At 42.2% G+C, this 22,534-nt stretch overlaps 1 protein-coding gene across 3 annotated transcripts in view; it reads left to right on the top strand.

Moving 5' to 3' along the window:
• The window catches only part of ror2 (receptor tyrosine kinase-like orphan receptor 2), a 137,215-nt gene that overhangs the window by 54,280 nt on the left and 60,401 nt on the right, over window positions 1–22,534 (top strand). Inside the window, exon 1 of one of the 3 annotated variants that reach the window (XM_071351407.1) lies at window positions 9,559–9,682. The exons of the other annotated variants lie outside the window; for them this stretch is intronic. Within the exon in view, the coding sequence (XP_071207508.1) occupies window positions 9,625–9,682 (58 nt within the window). The 5' untranslated portion in view covers window positions 9,559–9,624. Of the gene's footprint in view, window positions 1–9,558; window positions 9,683–22,534 lie in introns of those variants that run through there. 3 annotated transcript variants of the gene reach the window in all.

The raw sequence follows: 22,534 nt of genomic DNA, 5'->3' as shown, positions 1-22,534 counted from the left end.
TACTACTACCACTATTACTACCACCAATATTACTATTACTGCAACTACTACTGCTATTACTACTACCACCACTACTACTACTACTACTGCTATTACAACTACCACAACTACTACTGCTATTACTACTACTACTACTACTATTACTACTATTACTACTTCCACTACTACCAATACTATTACTACTACTACTACTATTACCATTACTACTACCACTGCTACTATTATTAATGCTACTTACCACTATTACTACTACTGTTACTACTGCTATTACTACTACCACCACTACTACTACTATTACTGCTAATACTATTTTTTTACTGCCACTATTAATACAACTATTACTACTACCACTATTACTGCTACCACTACTATTACTACTATCCCTATTGCTACTACTATTACTACGACTACTGCTACTACTACCACGACTATTATTACTACTACTACTATTACTACCACCAATACTACTACTACCACTATTACTATTACTACTACCACTACTACTACCAATACTACTAATACTACTATTACTATTACTACTATTATTACCATTACTACTACCACTATTGCTACAACTATTACTATTACTACTACTATCACCTCTACTCTACTACTACTACTACTGCTACTGATACTACTGCTACTTACTACTACTATTTACTATTACTACTACCAGTATTACTATTAATACTACTGTTAATATTGCTATTACCACTACCACCGCTACTACTACTATTACTCCTACCACTATTACCACTATTACTACTACCGCTACTATTACTACTACCCCTATTACTACTACTATTACTACGAATATTGCTATTACTACTGATATTACTATTACCACTACTGTTACTACTACCACCACTACTACTACTATTACTGCTAATACAATTTTTTACTGCCACTATTAATACAACTATTACTACTACCACTATTACTGCTACCACTACTATTACTACTATCCCTATTACTACTACTATTACTACGACTACTACTACTACTCCTACCACGACTATTATTACTACTACTACTACTATTACTACTACTATTACTATTACTACCACCAATACTACTACTACCACTATTACTACTACCACTACTACTACTACTAATACTACTATTACTATTACTACTTCCACTACTACCAATACTACTACTACTACTATTATTACCATTACTACTACCACTATTGCTACAACTATTACTACTTCCACTACTACCAATACTACTACTATTACTACTACTACTGCTACTGATACTACTGCTACTTACTACTACTATTTACTATTACTACTACCAGTATTACTATTAATACTACTGTTAATACTGCTATTACCACTACCACCGCTACTACTACTATTACTCCTACCACTATTACCACTATTACTACTACCGCTACTATTACTACTACCCCTATTACTACTACTATTACTACGAATATTGCTACTACTACTGATATTACTACTACCACCACTACTGCTACTGTTACTGCTACTACTACTACCACCACTACGACTACTGTTACTACTACTACTATTATTACTACTATTACCACTATTACTACTATTTTAACTACCACTATTACTAAAACTACTACTACTACTATCACTACTACTACTAGTACTATCACTACTACTACTGCTACTATCACATTTACATTTTACATTTAAGTCATTTAGCAGACGCTCTTATCCAGAGCGACTTACAAATTGGTGCATTCACCTTATGATATCCAGTGGAACAACCACTTTACAATAGTGCATCTAACTCATTTAAGGGGGGGGGGGGGGGGGTTAGAAGGATTACTTTATCCTATCCTAGGTATTCCTAGGATAGGAACTACTACACCACTACTACTACTAATATTACCACTACTGCTATTATTACTACTACTACTATTACTACGAATATTGCTACTACTACTGATATTACTACTACCACCACTACTACTACTGTTACTGCTACTACTACTATTACTACTGCTACTGCTATTACTACTACCACTATTACTACTACTATTAGTACTACCACTCCGACCTCTATTATGCCTATTACTACTACCACTATTATTACTAACATTATTACTACTGCGATACTACTATTATTACCACTACTATTACTACTGCCACTATTACTAGAACTACTACTACTATCACTACTACTACAGCTACTATCACTACTACTACTACAGCTACTATCACTACTATTACTGCTGCTACTACTGCTATCACTACTATCACTGCTTCTTTCACTACTACTATCACTACTACTACCACTACTACTACTCTACTACTACTACTGCTACTATCACCACTGCTACTACTGCGACTATCACCGCTGCTGCTACTATTACTACTACTATCACTACTATTACTACTACTACTACTATCACTACTACTACTGCCACTATCACCACTGCTACTGCTACTACTATCACTGCTACTATCACTACTACTACTACTGTTATCACTACTGCAACTATTACTGCTGCTACTACTATTATCACTGCTACTATTACTACTACTACTACTACTACTACTACTACTACTACTACTACTACTACTACTATTACTACTGCTACTAATATCACTACTACTACTACTACTACTAATCCCGTTTTGGCTACTCACAGTCCCCCGTAATGATTGTGTTTTCTTAACAGCTCACATTAATCCCATTGTATGGCAATATCTGGTTGGGATTTACTCAATACGTTGTTAATATGAGGGTATTGAAAGGGCAGTAGGATTTGATAAGTGTAAAGGCATGTACACGCTGGCCGAGAGTACTTAGCACCTCTGAACAGAGTGCAGGCCGTAATCTGCAAACCGATTGTACTTGTAACAACGGGTGAAAATGTAGGCAAGGTGGTCCCTAAAACACAGTGCCGAAAGAACGGCAGATCATCATTCTGCATGTTTTTTTTTCATCATTTCATCATCATTCTGCATGGATCTGGAATGGTGCGAAGCTGTCCAGCTAATTTCCTAACTGTGCCTTCCTTCAAACTCTTAACATCTAAGTGCCCCATTCAATCACAACCTGTGTGTGGACATTTACAGAGGGAGGCCAAACAACTTGTTCCCTGTGCTTTGAGAGAGTGTGTCTGAATTAATAACAAGACTGGCTCCTTTGTGTTTTACATAAAGAATTACACTGAATTTACACTGAATTAATTTACATAGGTATCACATGAATCCAAACACGCAGCACAAGAGTGGAACTCTTTCACTTGTGGATCACCTTTCATTTGGTGGTCATCCATCCATAACCAAATATGGTACCAGTGGACAGACACAATGTACAGACAGAGCATCATACCTGGCCAGAGGTGAGAGAGACTAGCCAAGTGTAGTCAGTCCTCAGGTCTTACTGGTTTCATGTGTGGAATCTACATTATCAGCCTGGTTGGCAGCTTAGCATCTGTTTTTCGCTTCTGCCAAGTCTTCACCAAATTCCGATCCATAGACCTGTATTTTAGGACTTGGATTCAAAACAGGAAGTCTGACAGTCTCGGTTTCACCTTTTCACCTCCCTTATGAGACCGACTTTCGGTTTTCGCTATCTGTCAAAGTACGATCTGAGGTTTTTATGCAGTGATTAACTGGAAACATGGTCAAATAGGTCTGATGGAAATCTAAAAGCTCTGTACCCATATGACACTTTGGTAGCACAATGGTTGTGAAACAGAATCTGTAAACGTGTAGTCACTGGTGTGAGAAATGAAGCTGCTTGTCTTTTAGCATAGGGGCGCTGAGTCCTAATCAGACCCACATTTGGAGCGGGCTCAAGGGTTTGAAGTGGCAGAGATGTGGGTCTCAGCCAGAGGGCATACCAGAAGTGTGTGTGTGTGTTTCATTCTGTCTACCAGCAGCCCCATAAGCCCCTAGGCAACCTCCACAGAGTAGTTCAGACAGTGCTATCCCAGTTCCAATAACCCTCTGTCCTGACAAACAGATCTGGGGTCAGCTCCTCTAATGCCAGTCTTTTGAGCTTTACAACAAAACTGGCCTTGGACCAGTTTCTAAGGGCAAAATAATCCCACAATGCAAATGTTAGATCTATCTATTACAGGAAAAGGCATACTGTAAGTAGGCCTAAGAAACACCACCGGTCTCTAGTTACTGTCAACTTGCATTTATGGGGTTATTGTGTTTTTCTGGCTGTTCTGGCGGTCAGCGGCATTGTGTTTTGCTGTTTTCCAAGTTTCCCCGGATGTTGTGGTACTTGAGGTCTGTTTGCAGATGGTTTAGCCATGTTGATTATGGTTTACACCATCCGCACACTAATATTTTAGCGTTTCAGTCGAGTCATAAATTGCACAATGTGTTGCAACTGGCTGTTTGCAGAGTAATTTCATTTTGCCATGTATGACTTTCAGATGTGTAGAAATTGAGGGTTTTCAGAATTTCATTTCATATCATTTAATTTGGGTTACTGACAGCTAGCACTGAACCTTTTGTCCTTAACTTCATTGTAAAAGAATTACATGATGTGATAAACTGGATTCCTATAACCCCCATAGCTATTTACTCCTCTAGACATCACAGCCCAAGACACATGATGATTCCAGAGCATTTACGTTTTTTGGATGAGTTGCAGAATTGTTTATTACAAGCTTCTTTGTAGGTCTGGGCGGTATACCGTATATTCCGATATACCGGTATTGATGCACAGACCAGTTTGGGCTTTTACTTCACCCTTTAATGCTATTTGAATGTTTTGGTTTATTAAATGTGTTACGCCGTGTGTAATGACCATTTTTATAGTTTACTTCCCTACTTGAGTCATCTCTCTCAGCTCTCTCTATGCTGCCTTCAACACAGAACTAGCCCCGCCCCCTGACACTCAAGGAGCGCATTAGTTGTTCCTCGACTACGAGACACTTGCGTTCAGTCTGCACGGTCAATGCAGCACATGCAACAATGTTGATAACAACGATGCTGTTTTCACTTTGCTTCTTAATATAAATCAACTAGCGTTCTATAATTACACTATCAGCTTGTGTTTCTTACATCTGCAAACAGCTAGCTTGTCTTTTCTTAGCAAGTTGGGCCTAAATCTTGTTGGCTGCTGTATTGTTAGCCACTAATGCTAATCGCTAGCTAATAAATGTACTGAGTAAAGAGCAAACGTAATTAGCAATACATCCTGATAATATAAGTGATGGTGTAGACCTAAATCAGCATGTTTTTTGTGCCACAGTATCTTCTAAATCAAAGAGGAATACGTGAAGCAAGAATATGTTAGCTATGAAGTAACAAAGGGAAAACATTCAATGTAGTCAAAAATTATAGGGTCCCCTAGGAAACACTTGTCAACACTTTGTTTCCTACCCTGTCACAATAACTCCTCCCTGGCATTTTCATTCATTGTCATCTCAAACAACACCATATTATTAGTGCCCACTAATATATTCTAACTATAATTTAATTATATTGCCATGATTTCAACAGTTCACCCAAGTGTTTTGCTGTAAATCGCAAGTGAAATCGCAGTTGCAACATTTGGTTAAAAATAAAGCCTAGATTGTTTGCCCATATTCTGCAGCCCTACGTGGCAGTGTGAAAATAATACCAAGTGAGTGCAGAAATTGATGAAAATGCCAAAAAATATATTTTGGGTTGAATTGAAAAGTATAAAAACAATCAGAATGGAGGAAGACCCATTTGAAATCACTTAGGGTCACGCACTACTCATAAAGCAAATGTATAACTTTTATTATTAAAAAACATAAAATACGTTACATACCGTCAAATAAAAAAACAAAAAAAACTGTGCTATGATTTTTTGGCCATATCGCCCAGCCCTACTTCTTTGTAAATGTGTCTCATGCGCTCTACCCTTTTAGTTACAGTATAAGAATGATGGTACCGGCGGTGCACGAGAAGCAGAGTTTTGACATGGATGACTTTGTTTAGACATAAAAAAGCTGTTGTTTTGAACCCCCAGCACCCACTCCACAATGAAGCATATTCCAAGTACAAGCCTTGCCTGGCCCCTCCCTTTTTGATGGGGTTTTGTGGAACTTTGGAAGGAAATGCAAGTCGAACAAAATCAAAAGCGACCACACTTATAAAAAACTGGAAGGTAATTTAGTAATTTCCATATGGATCTGCCAAGGGCCTGAGTGTGTAAAGTAAGCCATAAAAAAAATCTCCCCAGACGGGGAACATTAGCAGCAGAATGGGACTGTGACCCGTGGCTGTTCATGGTCAAGTCCCCTGGCTCCGTCCCTCCCCTTTCGGGAGAAACTTGACGACGCACACTTTTAGTTTCTGGAAGCCTTGCAGTTTCACCCGGTTGGTGGTTTATGGAAGCTATGCCTTTATGGAAATGTATATAATCGGATCTACCCTTCATTCCCTATGCACTAGAGGGAGTCAAGCCCCCCCCCCCCCCCCCCCCTCCATTCTCCCCCGGTATCCTTGTTTGTGTCCCAAATGGCGCCCTAGTCCCTACATAGGGCACTCTTTTTTTTTCTTTTATAAATCTTGAGCCCTATGTCCCCTAGTCAAAAGTAGTGCACTATATAGGGTATAGGGTGCCAGTTGAGACGTTTCCCCTTGACATCTATGAAGTGCAGGGGTGAGTCTGTTGGGAGCACGTTTGTTTAGACTCATTTACTTTCCCAGTGTCCTGCGGTGTTAGCAGGTTAGAGGTTTTAGTCATGAATCTTGTTCTGGAAGCAGCACTGCAGTGTGGTCACTAGCTGGCACAGCCACAAGGTCATAAAATTTGATTTTAACCTTAACCACTTTGCTTATCCTAATGCATAACCCTAACCTTATATTAAGACCAAAAATCAACAACAACAAAAAATCATGAATTATTATAGACAATGTTGACTTTGCAGCTGGCCTATCAAAGGGGAAATTGCTCAGTTCTGCCTCCAGGACAAGACTCATGATAATAAACGTCAACCTGCGTGGTGTTAGGGGGGTTCCCATGTTATTTATGACAGTGTGAAGTCCTAAAGTCAACAGCACTGCTCAGAGACTGCTTCTCTTCAAGCTATACCAACTCATTCTTTGTGCTATGCAGACAATGGGCATGACTGATACCGTATGTTCTTAAAAAGACTACTAAATGTGCCTGATTTTCCTATCTCAGATCTCTCAATTGTACACTTGATAAGAAAGCATTGATGACAGGATTAAGCATTTTTAGAATGACTCAAACAATTCCTGTTTCACCTCAATTATCCTTCTATATAGGCTATAAATACCATTTGTTTTGGTTACCCAATACACAGAGAATAGGACTTTTCATTATACCCTAAAGGCTAATAACAAGAAAAGCTGTCTTGTCATTGTCTTTCACGAAGAACAGGGGGTTGGGGCTGAGTATGTTGTGAAAAGGACTGGAGGAAATGGTAAAAGAAAAGCAGTGTTGTGCATCTGAGCGCTTGGTCTAAACTCTTGTTTCAAGCCCCCTCCAATAGCAGCTAGCTACCACAGCTGTACAGTGAAGCTGTTGTCATTCCAGGGCCCTAAAAAGTAAGAGCCCCCCTCAGGGCTTCGTCGACACTGTCTGAGGCAAATTACTCCTCAGCTTCCTGCCTATGACACAACACTCCTATTAGCGTTTAGTGCTTGTGCAAACCCCCTGCTGCCCCTTCCAAGAATGTTAAAAGAAGAAAGTGCCCTAAAAAAGAAAAAAGGGAAAAACTATGTTGTTCGACACTAGTTGTCTCTCACAGCTCAGAAAAAAAAGCAATTTTAACACGGCAACCAACCACATACCGGTATGGATTTTTAGAATACAGTCTATGTTGATACAGTGCAACAAAACAAATTTAGTTCTACAAATTGGACTACTTCACTGTCGGTTTTGTCCTAGTTTGGTTGAGTATAAAACCATCAGAATGGAGAAAGCAATTAAAACCACTTAGACATCATGTGTTGCCATCTTAGGGTTATGCACTACTCATTAAACATTATTTAGAACTTTTACTATTCAGAAACATAAAATACAGTCAAAAAAATATGACTAATATCGTAATGTGATATTTTGGCCACATAGTCTAGCCTTATTTTCTTGTGAATACTTTTTATCTGTTTAGTTTCAAGAAATCCACTAGTGGACAAGGATATCCATGAGCAGTCTTGTGTCACTAACTAATCAAATCAAATTGTATTTGTCACATGCGCCCGAAAACAACAGGTGTAGACCTTACAGGGAAATGCTTACTTAAGACCAACAATGCTTTAACGCATTTTTATTTTATCTTAAGTAAAAAATAGATAAGTAGAAAAATGTAAAATAACAAATAATCTAACAGCAGCAGTAAAATAACAATAGCGAGGCTATATACAGGGGGTACCGGTACAGAGTTAATGTGCGGGGGCACCGGTTAGTTGAGGTAATTGAGGTAATATGTACATGTAGGAAGAACTAGATGCTATTTTTGTGTTGGTCGAGGCTAAGCTTGGCCTCACAGGGCTCAATTATCTCCTTAAATTAGAAAAGTGAGTTTACGATGAAATGACTTTACCTTGTATTGGTATTGACGCAAGTGATCAACCTATTGGGGAACCTGCAGTTCATAGTCATGCATTCGTCTCTGGTCTCCGTTTCTCAACTCTGACAGGCTCGGGACTGACTGCATGTGATTTACGGCTTGGCCCATTTGGCCCAGAACAGATGGGGAGAGATTCCCTCAGGGGCCTAAGCACAGTCCATAAAGGAAACATGAAATAATTATTACTGGCAATGCAACTTTGGAGCCAGCAGCAGGACTTATTCTACCTACATACCTACACTATATTTTGGTAGAGGGAGGGCACGCACGACTCAAACTGTTTTGGAATAAGATACATCAAAATGGCTTAATGTGGGTCCCTCTAGCTAGCAGATATATTTTCCATCGGGCTTAATACAGGGGGATCTGTTTGGCATTAGTAGGGCCATGTGGCCATCCTCTTCTGTTTACAGCAAGGGACTGCTGTGATCTTGCAGCCACAGGCGTGTTTGGCAGCCCGCTTCCCCTGAGATTAGATGTACTAGTGTTTTATTCCCCAAAGATTTCAGACCATGTACATGACATACACAAGACCTGGAGGCCCTCATCGTTCCTTTGCCTGGGCCACTAATGTAGGACCCAGCCCGACCCACATGACTCACTATCAGTTTATTTTAGTTGACTAGACGCTAGGGAGAGAAGTACTATTTTAAAAGTAGAACTGGTTGTTCAAGGCTTATATTACACTGTGAGAAAGAAGAGTGAATTTCATTTCAAGTTCCTCTTGTGTTTTTTCTGTAGTGGAAGATTTTAGAAGGTTAGTTGTGGTGGGATGGCGCCAGGCTAGGTGGCAGCTGTCTGTGCAACCATAACAGTCACACACACACATACACACAACCCGCTTTGCCGTGTGTGTGTGTGTGTGCGTGCACGCATGCCGCCCAACATCTTACTTCCAGCTGTGTTGTGGAAGTTGCCCCACAACACGCCAGCCTTACTTCCTGTGTTGTGTAAGTTGTGCTCGGGAGGAAGCGTGCTAGTTCACTTGGCCCATCCCTACAGGGCAATAGTTTCCCATCAACACTCTGGAAGTGATAAAGACTGGGGAGGCTGCTCTGTAGCGCTCACCTGGGAGTGAAAACCTGCCACAGCAAGTTATGTCCCGACTGGAGAAACTGCTGCACGTTTGTCTCAAGCTGGCTTCCTTGTCAACAGGTACACGGGGTAATCACTTTACAGTTGGTGTTTTATTTACCATTAGAGTAAAAAACCCAGTCATGGGTTCTGTCTACATCTGTTGACTGTCTACATCTGTCTACATCTGTGAATAGTACATCTGTTGACTGGCTACATCTGTCTACAACTGTTGACTGTCTACATCTGTCTACAACTGTTGACTGTCTACATCTGTCTACATCTGTTGACTGTCTACATCTGTTGACTGGCTACATCTGTCTACATCTGTTGACTGGCTACATATGTCTACATCTGTTGACTGGCTACATATGTCTACATCTGTTGACTGGCTACATATGTCTACATCTGTTGACTGGCTACATCTGTCGACCGTCTACATCTCACTACATCTGTTGACTGTCTACACCTGTCTACATCTGTTGACTGTCTACATCTGGCTACATATGTCTACATCTGTTGACTGGCTACATCTGTCGACCGTCTACATCTCACTACATCTGTTGACTGTCTATATCTGGCTACATATGTCTACATCTGTTGACTGGCTACATCTGTTGACTGGCTACATCTGTTCGACAGTTGTTGACTGTCTACACCTGTTGACTGGCTACATCTGTTGACCGTCTACATCTCACTACATCTGTTGACTGTCTACATTTGGCTACATCTGTTGACTGTCTACAAATGACTGTCGACATATGACTGTACATCTGTTGACTCTCTACATCTGTCTACATCTGTTGACTGTCTACACCTGTTGACTGTCTACACCTGTTGACTGTCTACACCTGTCTACACCTGTTGACTGTCTACATCTGGCTACATATGTCTACATCTGGCTACATATGTCTACATCTGTTGACTGGCTACATCTGTTGACCGTCTACATCTCACTACATCTGACTGTCTACATTTGGCTACATCTGACTGTCTACAAATGACTGTCTACAAATGACTGTCGACATCTGATTGTCTACATCTGTTGACTGTCTACATCTGACTGTCTACATCTGACTGTCTACATCTGTTGACTGTCTACATCTGACTGTCTACATCTGTTGACTGTCTACATCTGGCTACACCTGTCTACACCTGTTGACTGGCTACATCTGTTGACCGTCTACATCTCACTACATCTGTTGACTGTACATTTGGCTACATCTGTTGACTGTCTACAAATGACTGTCGACATATGACTGTACATCTGTTGACTCTCTACATCTGTCTACATCTGTTGACTGTCTACACCTGTTGACTGTCTACACCTGTTGACTGTCTACACCTGTCTACACCTGTTGACTGTCTACATCTGGCTACATATGTCTACATCTGGCTACATATGTCTACATCTGGCTACATATGTCTACATCTGTTGACTGGCTACATCTGTTGACCGTCTACATCTCACTACATCTGACTGTCTACATTTGGCTACATCTGACTGTCTACAAATGACTGTCTACAAATGACTGTCTACATCTGTTGACTGTCTACATCTGACTGTCTACATCTGTTGACTGTCTACATCTGACTGTCTACATCTGTTGACTGTCTACATCTGGCTACACCTGTCTACACCTGTTGACTGGCTACACCTGTCTACACCTGTTGACTGGCTACACCTGTCTACACCTGTTGACTGGCTACACCTGTCTACACCTGTTGACTGGCTACACCTGTCTACACCTGTTGACTGGCTACACCTGTCTACACCTGTTGACTGGCTACACCTGTCTACACCTGTTGACTGGCTACACCTGTCTACACCTGTCTACACCTGTTGACTGGCTACACCTGTCTACACCTGTCTACACCTGTTGACTGGCTACACCTGTCTACACCTGTCTACATCTGTTGACTGGCTACATCTGTTGACCGTCTACATCTCACTACATCTGACTGTCTACATTTGGCTACATCTGACTGTCTACAAATGACTGTCTACAAATGACTGTCGACATCTGATTGTCTACATCTGTTGACTGTCTACATCTGACTGTCTACATCTGACTGTCTACATCTGTTGACTGTCTACATCTGACTGTCTACATCTGTTGACTGTCTACATCTGGCTACACCTGTCTACACCTGTTGACTGGCTACATCTGTTGACCGTCTACATTTCACTACATCTGTTGACTGTACATTTGGCTACATCTGTTGACTGTCTACAAATGACTGTCGACATATGACTGTACATCTGTTGACTCTCTACATCTGTCTACATCTGTTGACTGTCTACACCTGTTGACTGTCTACACCTGTTGACTGTCTACACCTGTCTACACCTGTTGACTGTCTACATCTGGCTACATATGTCTACATCTGGCTACATATGTCTACATCTGGCTACATATGTCTACATCTGTTGACTGGCTACATCTGTTGACCGTCTACATCTCACTACATCTGACTGTCTACATTTGGCTACATCTGACTGTCTACAAATGACTGTCTACAAATGACTGTCTACATCTGTTGACTGTCTACATCTGACTGTCTACATCTGTTGACTGTCTACATCTGACTGTCTACATCTGTTGACTGTCTACATCTGGCTACACCTGTCTACACCTGTTGACTGGCTACACCTGTCTACACCTGTTGACTGGCTACACCTGTCTACACCTGTTGACTGGCTACACCTGTCTACACCTGTTGACTGGCTACACCTGTCTACACCTGTTGACTGGCTACACCTGTCTACACCTGTTGACTGGCTACACCTGTCTACACCTGTTGACTGGCTACACCTGTCTACACCTGTCTACACCTGTTGACTGGCTACACCTGTCTACACCTGTCTACACCTGTTGACTGGCTACACCTGTCTACACCTGTCTACATCTGTTGACTGGCTACATCTGTTGACCGTCTACATCTCACTACATCTGACTGTCTACATTTGGCTACATCTGACTGTCTACAAATGACTGTCTACAAATGACTGTCGACATCTGATTGTCTACATCTGTTGACTGTCTACATCTGACTGTCTACATCTGACTGTCTACATCTGTTGACTGTCTACATCTGACTGTCTACATCTGTTGACTGTCTACATCTGGCTACACCTGTCTACACCTGTTGACTGGCTACATCTGTTGACCGTCTACATCTCACTACATCTGTTGACTGTACATTTGGCTACATCTGTTGACTGTCTACAAATGACTGTCGACATATGACTGTACATCTGTTGACTCTCTACATCTGTCTACATCTGTTGACTGTCTACACCTGTTGACTGTCTACACCTGTTGACTGTCTACACCTGTCTACACCTGTTGACTGTCTACATCTGGCTACATATGTCTACATCTGGCTACATATGTCTACATCTGTTGACTGGCTACATCTGTTGACCGTCTACATCTCACTACATCTGACTGTCTACATTTGGCTACATCTGACTGTCTACAAATGACTGTCTACAAATGACTGTCTACATCTGTTGACTGTCTACATCTGACTGTCTACATCTGTTGACTGTCTACATCTGACTGTCTACATCTGTTGACTGTCTACATCTGGCTACACCTGTCTACACCTGTTGACTGGCTACACCTGTCTACACCTGTTGACTGGCTACACCTGTCTACACCTGTTGACTGGCTACACCTGTCTACACCTGTTGACTGGCTACACCTGTCTACACCTGTTGACTGGCTACACCTGTCTACACCTGTTGACTGGCTACACCTGTCTACACCTGTCTACACCTGTTGACTGGCTACACCTGTCTACACCTGTCTACACCTGTTGACTGGCTACACCTGTCTACACCTGTCTACATCTGTTGACTGTCTACATCTGGCTACATATGTTTACATCTGTTGACTGGCTGAATCTGTTGACTGTCTACACCTGTCTACATCTGTTGACTGTCTACATCTGGCTACATATGTCTACATCTGTTGACTGGCTACATCTGTCGACAGTTGTTGACTGTACACCTGTTGACCGTCTACATCTCACTACATCTGTTGACTGTCTACATTTGGCTACATCTGTTGACTGTCTACAAATGACTGTCTACAAATGACTGTCTACAAATGACTGTCGACATCTGACTGTCGACATCTGACTGTCTACAATTGATTGTCTACATCTGTTGACTGTACATCTGACTGTCTATCTGTCTACATCTGTTGACTGTCTACATCTGACTGTCTATATCTGTCTACATCTGTTGACTGTACATCTGACTGTCTACATCTGTTGACTGTCTACATCTGACTGTCTACATCTGTTGACTCTACATCTGTCTACATCTGTTGAGTGTCTACATCTGGCTACATCTGTTGACTGTCTACAATTAACTGTCTACATCTGTCTACATTTGTTGACTGTCTTCATCTGTTGACTACATCTGTCTACATTTGTTGACTGTCTACAAAGGGCTGTCTACATCTGTCTACATCTGTTGACTGGCTACATCTGACTGTCTACGTCTGTCTACAAATGACTGTCGACGTCTGGCTGTCTACATCTGTCTACATTTGTTGACTGTCTACAATTGATTGTCTACATCAGTTGACTGTCTACATCTGTTGACTGTCTACATCTGTCTACATTTGTTGACTGTCTACAATTGATTGTCTACATCTGTTGACTGTCTACATTTGTTGACTGTCTTCATCTGTTGACTACACCTGTCTACATTTGTTGACTGTCTACAAAGGGCTGTCTACATCTGACTACATTTGTTGACTGTCTACAATTGATTGTCTACATCTGTTGACTGTCTACATCTGTCTACATTTGTTGACTGTCTACAAATGACTGTCGACATCTGACTACATTTGTTGACTGTCTACAAATTCCTGTTGACATCTGACTGTCGACATCTGACTGTCGACATCTGACTGTCGACATCTGACTGTCGACATCTGTTGACTGACTACATCTGACTACATTTGTTGACTGTCGACATCTTACTGTCGACATCTGACTGACTGTCGACATCTGTTGACTGTCTACATCTGACTGTCTATATCTGTCTGCATTTGTTGACTGTCTACATCTGTTCACAGTCTACATCTGTCTGCATTTGTTGAATGTCTACATCTGTCTACAATTGATTGTCTACATCTGTTGACTGTCTACATCTGACTGTCTACATCTGTCTACATCTGCTGACTGTCTACATCTATCTTCATCCGTTAACTGTCTACTTCTGTCTATGTCTGTTGACTGTCTACATCTGTTGACTGTATATGTCTGTTTACGTCTGTTGACTGTCAACAATTGATTGTCTACATCTGTTGACTGTCTACGTCTGACTGTCTACGTCTGACTGTCTACGTCTGACTGTCTACGTCTGACTGTCTACGTCTGACTGTCTACGTCTGACTGTCTACATCTGTTGACTGTATATGTCTGTTTACGTCTGTTGACTGTCAACAATTGATTGTCTACATCTGTTGACTGTCTACATCTGTTGACTGTCTACGTCTGACTGTCTACATCTGTTGACTGTCTACGTCTGACTGTCTACGTCTGACTGTCTACGTCTGACTGTCTACATCTGAATGTCTGCATCTGAATGTCTACATCTGAATGTCTACATCTGAATGTCTACATGAGTCTACGTCGGTCTACATCTTTTGACAGTGTTCATCTGTTGACTCAGTTTGTTCTTTGAGTAACAACAAAGTACTTCGTGAGTAAGGAGCTCAGAGGTGGAAGATAGCCTTGGGCGATATACCGTTTATACAGTATACAGGGATATTTCGAAGTACCAACGGTATGATTTTCAATTCCAAAAAATATATATTTGGCTACCTACAGGCTGTGGGGGTGGGGAGCTTATGTTCATGTGCTCGCCTTGACTGACAGCTCGTTGAAATGCCTATGTCATCTCAAGAAAATTTGGCTATACACAAAGCAAACGACCTTTAAATTTCATCAATGATAATATATATATATATATATTTTTTTTTTTATATATTTTTTTTTTATATACGTCTCCCATTTGGCATATCTCTTGTGAAGTGGTTCACAGCAGCACTGACTGATGTGTTGACTTGACAACTGTTTTGAACGAACCCCCCCCTTGTTTGTTCCATGCTGGCTGAAGACCTAGCTAACCAGCAACTAGCTTACACCAGGTACAGATGAAGTCCTAGCTAACCAGTAACTAGCTAACACCAAGCACAGATGAAGACCTAGCTAACCAGCAACTAGCTTACACCAGGCACAGATGAAGACCTAGCTAACCAGCAACTAGCTAACACCAGGCACAGATGAAAAGGGAAACGTATAAAATGTGCCCTGGACACCATATGTGAATTGATTGCCCCCCATCTATCTTCAGAGCTCGTGTTGTTAGGTGACCTAAACTGGGACATGCTTAATATCCCGGCCATCCTACAATCTAAGCTTGATGCCCTCAATCTCACACAAATGATCAATGAACCTACCAGGTACAACCCCAATTCTGTAAACACGGGCACACTCATAGATATCATCCTAACCAACCTGCCCTCCAAATACACCTTTGCTCTCTTCAACCAGGATCTCAGCGATCACTGCCTCATTGTCTGCGTCCGTAATGGGTCTGCGGTCAAACGACCACCCTTCATCACTGTCAAACGCTCCCTTAAACACTTCAGCGAGCATGCCTTTCTAATCGACCTGGCCCGGGTATCCTGGAAGGATACTGACCTCATCCCATCAGTAGAGGATGCCTGGTTATTCTTTAAAAGTGCTTTCCTTACCTTCTTAAATAAGCATGCCCCATTCAAAAAATGTAGAACCAGGAACAGATATAGCCCTTGGTTCACTCCAGACCTGACTGCCCTTGACCAGCACAAAAACATCCTGTGGCGTACTGCATTAACATCGAACAGCCCCCGCGATATGCAACTTTTCAGGGAAGTTAGGAACCAATATACACAGACAGTTAGGAAAGCAAAGGCTAGCTTTTTCAAACAGAAATTTGCATCCTGTAGCACAAACAGCCCAAAGTTCTGGGACACTGTAAAGTCCATGGAGAATAAGAGCACCTCCTCCCAGCTGCCCACTGCACTGAGGTTAGGAAACACTGTCACCACCGATAAATTTATGATAATTGAGAATTTCAATAAGCATTTTTCTACGTCTGACCATGGTTTCCACCTGGCTACCCCTACCCCGGTCAACAGCCCTGCACCCCCCACAGCAATTTGCCCAAGCCTCCCCCATTTCTCCTTCACCCAAATCCAGATAGCTGATGTTCTGAAAGAGCTGCAAAATCAGGACCCCTACAAATCAGCCGGGCTAGAAAATCTGGACCCTCTCTTTCTAAAATTATCCTCCGAAATTGTTGCAACCCCTATTACTAGCCTGTTCAACCTCTCTATCGTATATCGTCTGAGATCCCCAAAGATTGGAAAGCTGCCACGGAGACACTGTAGACCCAAACTGCTACAGACCTATATCTATCCTACCCTACCTTTCTAAGGTCTTCGAAAGCCAAGTTTTGAATCCCACCGTACCTTCTCCGCTATGCAATCTGGTTTCCAAGCTGGTCATGGGTGCACCTCAGCCACGCTCAAGGTCCTAAACGTTATCATAACCGCCATCGATAAGAGACAATACTGTGCAGCTGTATTCATCGACCTGGCCAAGGCTTTCGACTGTCAATCACCACATTCTTATCGGCAGACTCAACAGCTTTGGTTTCTCAAATGACTGCCTTGCCTGGTTCACCAACTACTTCTCAGACAGAGTTCAGTGTATCAAATCGGAGAGCCTGTTGTCCGGACCTTTGGCAGTTTCTATGGGGGTGCCACAGAGTTCATTTCTCTGGCCGACTCTTTTCTCTGTATACATCAATGATGTCGCTCTTGCTGCTGGTCATTCTCTGATCCACCTCTACGCAGACGACACCATTCTGTATACTTCTGGCCCTTCTTTGGACACTGTGTTAACAAACCTCCAGACGAGCTTCAATGCCATACAACTCTCCTTCCATGGCCTCCAACTGCTCTTAAATGTAAGTAAAACGAAATGCATGCTCTTCAACCGATCACTGCCCACACCTGCCGGCCCGTCCAGCATCACTACTCTGGATGGTTCTGACTCAGAATATGTGGACAACTACAAATACCTAGGTGTCTGTGTAACAGTTTAGCTTCCGTCCCTCTCCTCGCCCCTACCTGGGCTCGAACCAGGGACCCTCTGCACACACCTACAACTGCCTCCCACGAAGCATCGTTACCCATCACTCCACAAAAGCCGCGGCCCTTGCAGAGCAAGGGGAACAACTACTTCAAGGTCTCAGAGCGAGTGAGGTCACCGATTGAAACGCTATTAGCGCACACCCCGCTAACTAGCTAGCCATTTCACATCAGTTACACTCACCTCCCTTTTGATCTCCTCCTTTTTCCGTAGCAACCAATGATCCGGGTCAACAGCATCAATGTCCCAGTATAGTTTCCGTCCCCCCCCTCGCCCCGAACCAGGGACCCTCTGCACACATCGACAACAGCCACCCTCGAAGCATCGTTACCCATCGCTCCTCAAAAGCCGCGGCCCTTGCAGAGCAAGGGGAACAACTACTTCAAGGTCTCAGAGCGAGTGACGTCACCGATTGAAACGCTCCAGACTCGTTAAGCACGTTAAGCATCTCCAATCCAAAATGAACTATCCTACCGATCCTTGACTTCGTCGAGGTCATTTACAAAATAGAATCCAACACTCAGCAGATTGGATGCAGTCGGATGCAGTCTATCACAGTGCCATCCGTTTTGTCACCAAAGCCCCATATACTACCCACCACTGCGACCTGTATGCTCTCGTTGGCTGGCCCTCACTACATATTCGTCGCCAAACCCACTGGCTCCAGGTCATCTATAAGTCTTTGCTAGGTAAAGCCCCACCTACTCAGCTCACTGGTCACCATAGCAGCACCCACCCGTAGCACGCGCTCCAGCAGGTATATTTCACTGGTCACCCCCAAAGCCAATTCCTCGTTTGGACGCCTTTTTTTCCAGTTCTTTGCTACAAATGACTGGAACGAATTGCAAAAATCACTGAAGCTGGAGACTCATATCTCCCTCACTAACTTTAAGCCCCAGCTGTCAGAAGCAACTCACAGATCACTGCACCTGTACATAGCCCATCTGTAAATTGCCCATCCAACTACCTCATCCCCATACTGTTATTTATTTTTTGCTCCTTTGCACCCCAGTATCTCTACTTGCACATTCATCTTCTGCACATCTATCACTCCAGTGTTTAATTGCTAAATTGTAATTATTTAGCCACAATGGCCTATTTATTGCCTTACCTCCCTTATCTTACCTCATTTGCACACATTGTATATAGACTATTTCTATTGTGTTATTGACCTTATGTTTGTTTATTCCATGTGTAACTCTGTGTTGTTGTTTGTGTCGCACTGCTTTGCTTTATCTTGGCCAGGTCGCAGTTGTAAATGAGAACTTGTTCTCAACTTGCCTACCTGGTTAAATAAAGGTGAAATTAAAAATATGAATAAAAATAAGTGTCTTTGCCGTAGATGAGTAGATAAACTTTTATTTATGTTGACTGACACCCTACAGTAAAATTTTGTCACCAGTAGAGTAGCTATCTAGCTATATAATCCACGCCCCTCTGCAAACATGCCTTTTCCAAAGTTGATTACAAGGCTAGGTACTTATTTAAATTAGATAACAGAATATCACGTTACCATTGGTGTTACCCAACTTGTAAGTCGCTCTGGATAAGAGCGTCTGCTAAATGACTTAAATGTAAATGTAAATCTGTATTAAAATGAGAGTTCAAGTGATGTCCCCTTTAATAACAAATCCAAGTGTTTGACATGGGGAAGGTTCCAGTATGATTTACCTTTATCAATGTAGAAACAAGTCTTTTTTTTCAAACTTTGGTCATCATACTTTGATCAGGTTTCCTTCAAATATCATCCAATTTCGTGAAAAACATGATTTTGACTGTTCATGACCTTTTTAAGCATAACTATAAGAAATCTTAAGATGTGTGAAATAAATTAGATTCAGCTCAGGGCTCCGGCTATGCATTTGGTTTGCTAACTTTCTAGCTAATATGCTAGTTGTCCAGCTCAAACTACTTGGTTACTGCAGAACCCTCCTCTCCCCTCCTTGATCAAGATCCCTGGTGCCAAAATTGTTTTGTGCGTCAAAAATAATATTTGTTTAATACCGCCCCTTGTGTGCACATTCGGTAATACCGTATACCCTGGTATGGTACAGAAACGGTATGACGGTATGAACATCTGGATACCACCCAACTCTAGTGGACGACGTAATCGACGGACATATTTCTCAAGGTAAACAGTCATGGGGGGGGTGGGGGGGTAGGAGGGAAATCCACAGTTGACAAATGTCTGTCAGACGCTTGGAGTAGTGGTCTGGGACTTGGAGTAGTGGTCTGTCTGGGACTTGGAGTAGTGGTCTGTCAGACGCTTGGAGTAGTGGTCTGGGACTTGGAGTAGTGGTCTGTCAGACGCTTGGAGTAGTGGTCTGGGACTTGGAGTAGTGGTCTGTCAGATGCTTGGAGTAGTGGTCTGGGACTTGGAGTAGTGGTCTGTCAGATGCTTGGAGTAGTGGTCTGGGACTTGGAGTAGTGGTCTGGGACTTGGAGTAGTGGTCTGTCAGACGCTTGGAGTAGTGGTCTGGGACTTGGAGTAGTGGTCTGGGACTTGGAGTAGTGGTCTGGGACTTGGAGTAGTGGTCTGGGACTTGGAGTAGTGGTCTGGGACTTGGAGTAGTGGTCTGGGACTTGGAATAGTGGTCCCTGCTCCGGGCACTATTACACATATAAGCTCAGTGTACTGTACCTGTAGACTGGAGCAACTCCTGGGTGGAAAGTTTAGGTTATGCAAGTGTCAACGGTTGTAATTTGTAGCCCAACGCAGCTCGACGTGCGCTGGCGAGATGTGCTGCATCAAGGTGCAATTTGATAAATCTGTGCTCTGTCAACCTTCCATCTTGAGAATTATACGCCGGAGATTGTTCCTCGGGTCCAAAAAGTCTGTGTGTGCCCAGCTGGTGATGTTGAGCTTCAACAAGGGAACATTTCTACAGCTCTGCTACACCATTGATCACATGTGTTGTTTGGTTTCCCTCCATCTATGGAAGAGAGAAGAGGATAACGGTTTATTTGGACCTTCGTCCCTTGGCTGAGCATCTAAGACTTTCTTTTTGCCGTCAATGTCAGACACACAGTGAATCGGTACTTTGTGTTAAGGAGAGAGTTCAAAAGGACAGTTAGTGGCGTTTTAAGAATATCACATTAAATGTTCCCATATTTGTCTAGGAATAAGAGTCTGAAGTCTGTAATTTCACTTTTCAACCCCTTCATCGTGGCAATGTTAGAATCCTAGCACTCAAGCGATGTCCTCAATGGAAAAAATGGTGAAGCAAGAACATGAGTTTTCAGTTTCGAACTGTGTTAAACATTTAGTTTAACATAAATTGCTCCTAATCACCTAGGATGATGAGTACTTTTTAAATAACTGGGACTGGGACTAAATAACTGGGAAAATTACAAATACAGTACTAGTTTGACATTTCAGCCATTATAAAAAAAATTGAGAGGGTGAGGGGAAGGGGACTAAGTCCCCCTTGGGCTTGTTGTTCCTTCCCTGGTTTTGAAGGAATGATTGAAATCCCCTGACAAAAAATACATTGGTTTTACTGCTTGCTAATGATGAGAGACTCACATTTTCAGGCACCCTCCCTAGCAGTCATGTGAGGTGGTTGAATGTACCTTAGTGAGGGTCCTCTTCTTCCCCCAGCTGTGAAACATGCTGCCTCCTCAGAAGACAAGTGGCCGATTCATTTCAGTCCGGCTCACCACACGTCAGTGTCCTCAAACCGCTGAAACCAGGGGCCTTTTTTTCCCTTTTTAATTTCTTTTTTTTTTTAAGGCCGTGGCTTCAAATACAGGATTTATTTTATGCACACATTAGTTTCTACATAGTTGCTACTCATACTCCACCTCCCTTCACGTTTCTCTCTTTACTCACCCTCTTCTGAACCATGATAATGTAGCCTAATCCTAATCTATGTCTCTGAACAGCTGAAATAAAAACCCTGTAGTGATTTGAAGGAACATTCAGTGCCGTTTCCAAACCAAACTAAACCATCTTTGCTACAACCTTCTCTGTCTGTAACGGATATTGCAGTACACATTGCATTGGGCATAAAAAAACAGCGTTTTGTGTCACGATGCAAGCTTATATTTTTGTATTTGCTGCTAGAGTTGCTCAAAGAATAACACTACTACTTTGACTCTATGCCTGCCTCCTGCTTAGCCATTTTTTTGCAATGATGATAAAAAAAAAGATCATTAAACCGCTAATTATACTGCGTGTCTGTGTCTTGCTTGTGTTTTGATGTGCTGCATGTAACTCCCTACTTGAGTTTTGCATTGGGGCAAAAAAAACTATCTGCGAGTTTGTACGAACATTTTGATCATGTCTTTTTGTGTACAACATGTTAATAGCTACATGTAGCCTTTTAACTTCCTCAAAGAAAAGAACATGAAATCGCGCTTATGCTTAATAGTGCAATAGTTGGAATATGTCGACCATGTCCTTTGTGTACAACATTACGTTTCTATGCTACACCAGATAAAGGTGTTCATCGCTGATCAAGGATGGGGTAAGAGGCAGCGGAGCACTCAGCAGCAGCTAGGTAAAAGAAAATCCAGCACCTGTGCAGAAATCTCCCTATGTTTAGCCACGGCTTTCCAGAAAATCCAGAACCGCAGCCACTCTGTTGTTTTAATGTGGTGGGAGGACTTTGCTTTGGGTCGTACAAGGTCAGATCATCTGAGGCGTCGATTTCGAGTTGTCGGGTTGTTGAGGGTCTAATTGAACCACAACTGGAGCAAAGG

Source organism: Salvelinus alpinus, chromosome 18 (genome assembly GCF_045679555.1).
Source record: "Salvelinus alpinus chromosome 18, SLU_Salpinus.1, whole genome shotgun sequence".
Lineage (NCBI taxonomy): Eukaryota > Metazoa > Chordata > Actinopteri > Salmoniformes > Salmonidae > Salvelinus > Salvelinus alpinus.
This window is presented reverse-complemented; position numbering and strand designations above follow the sequence as displayed.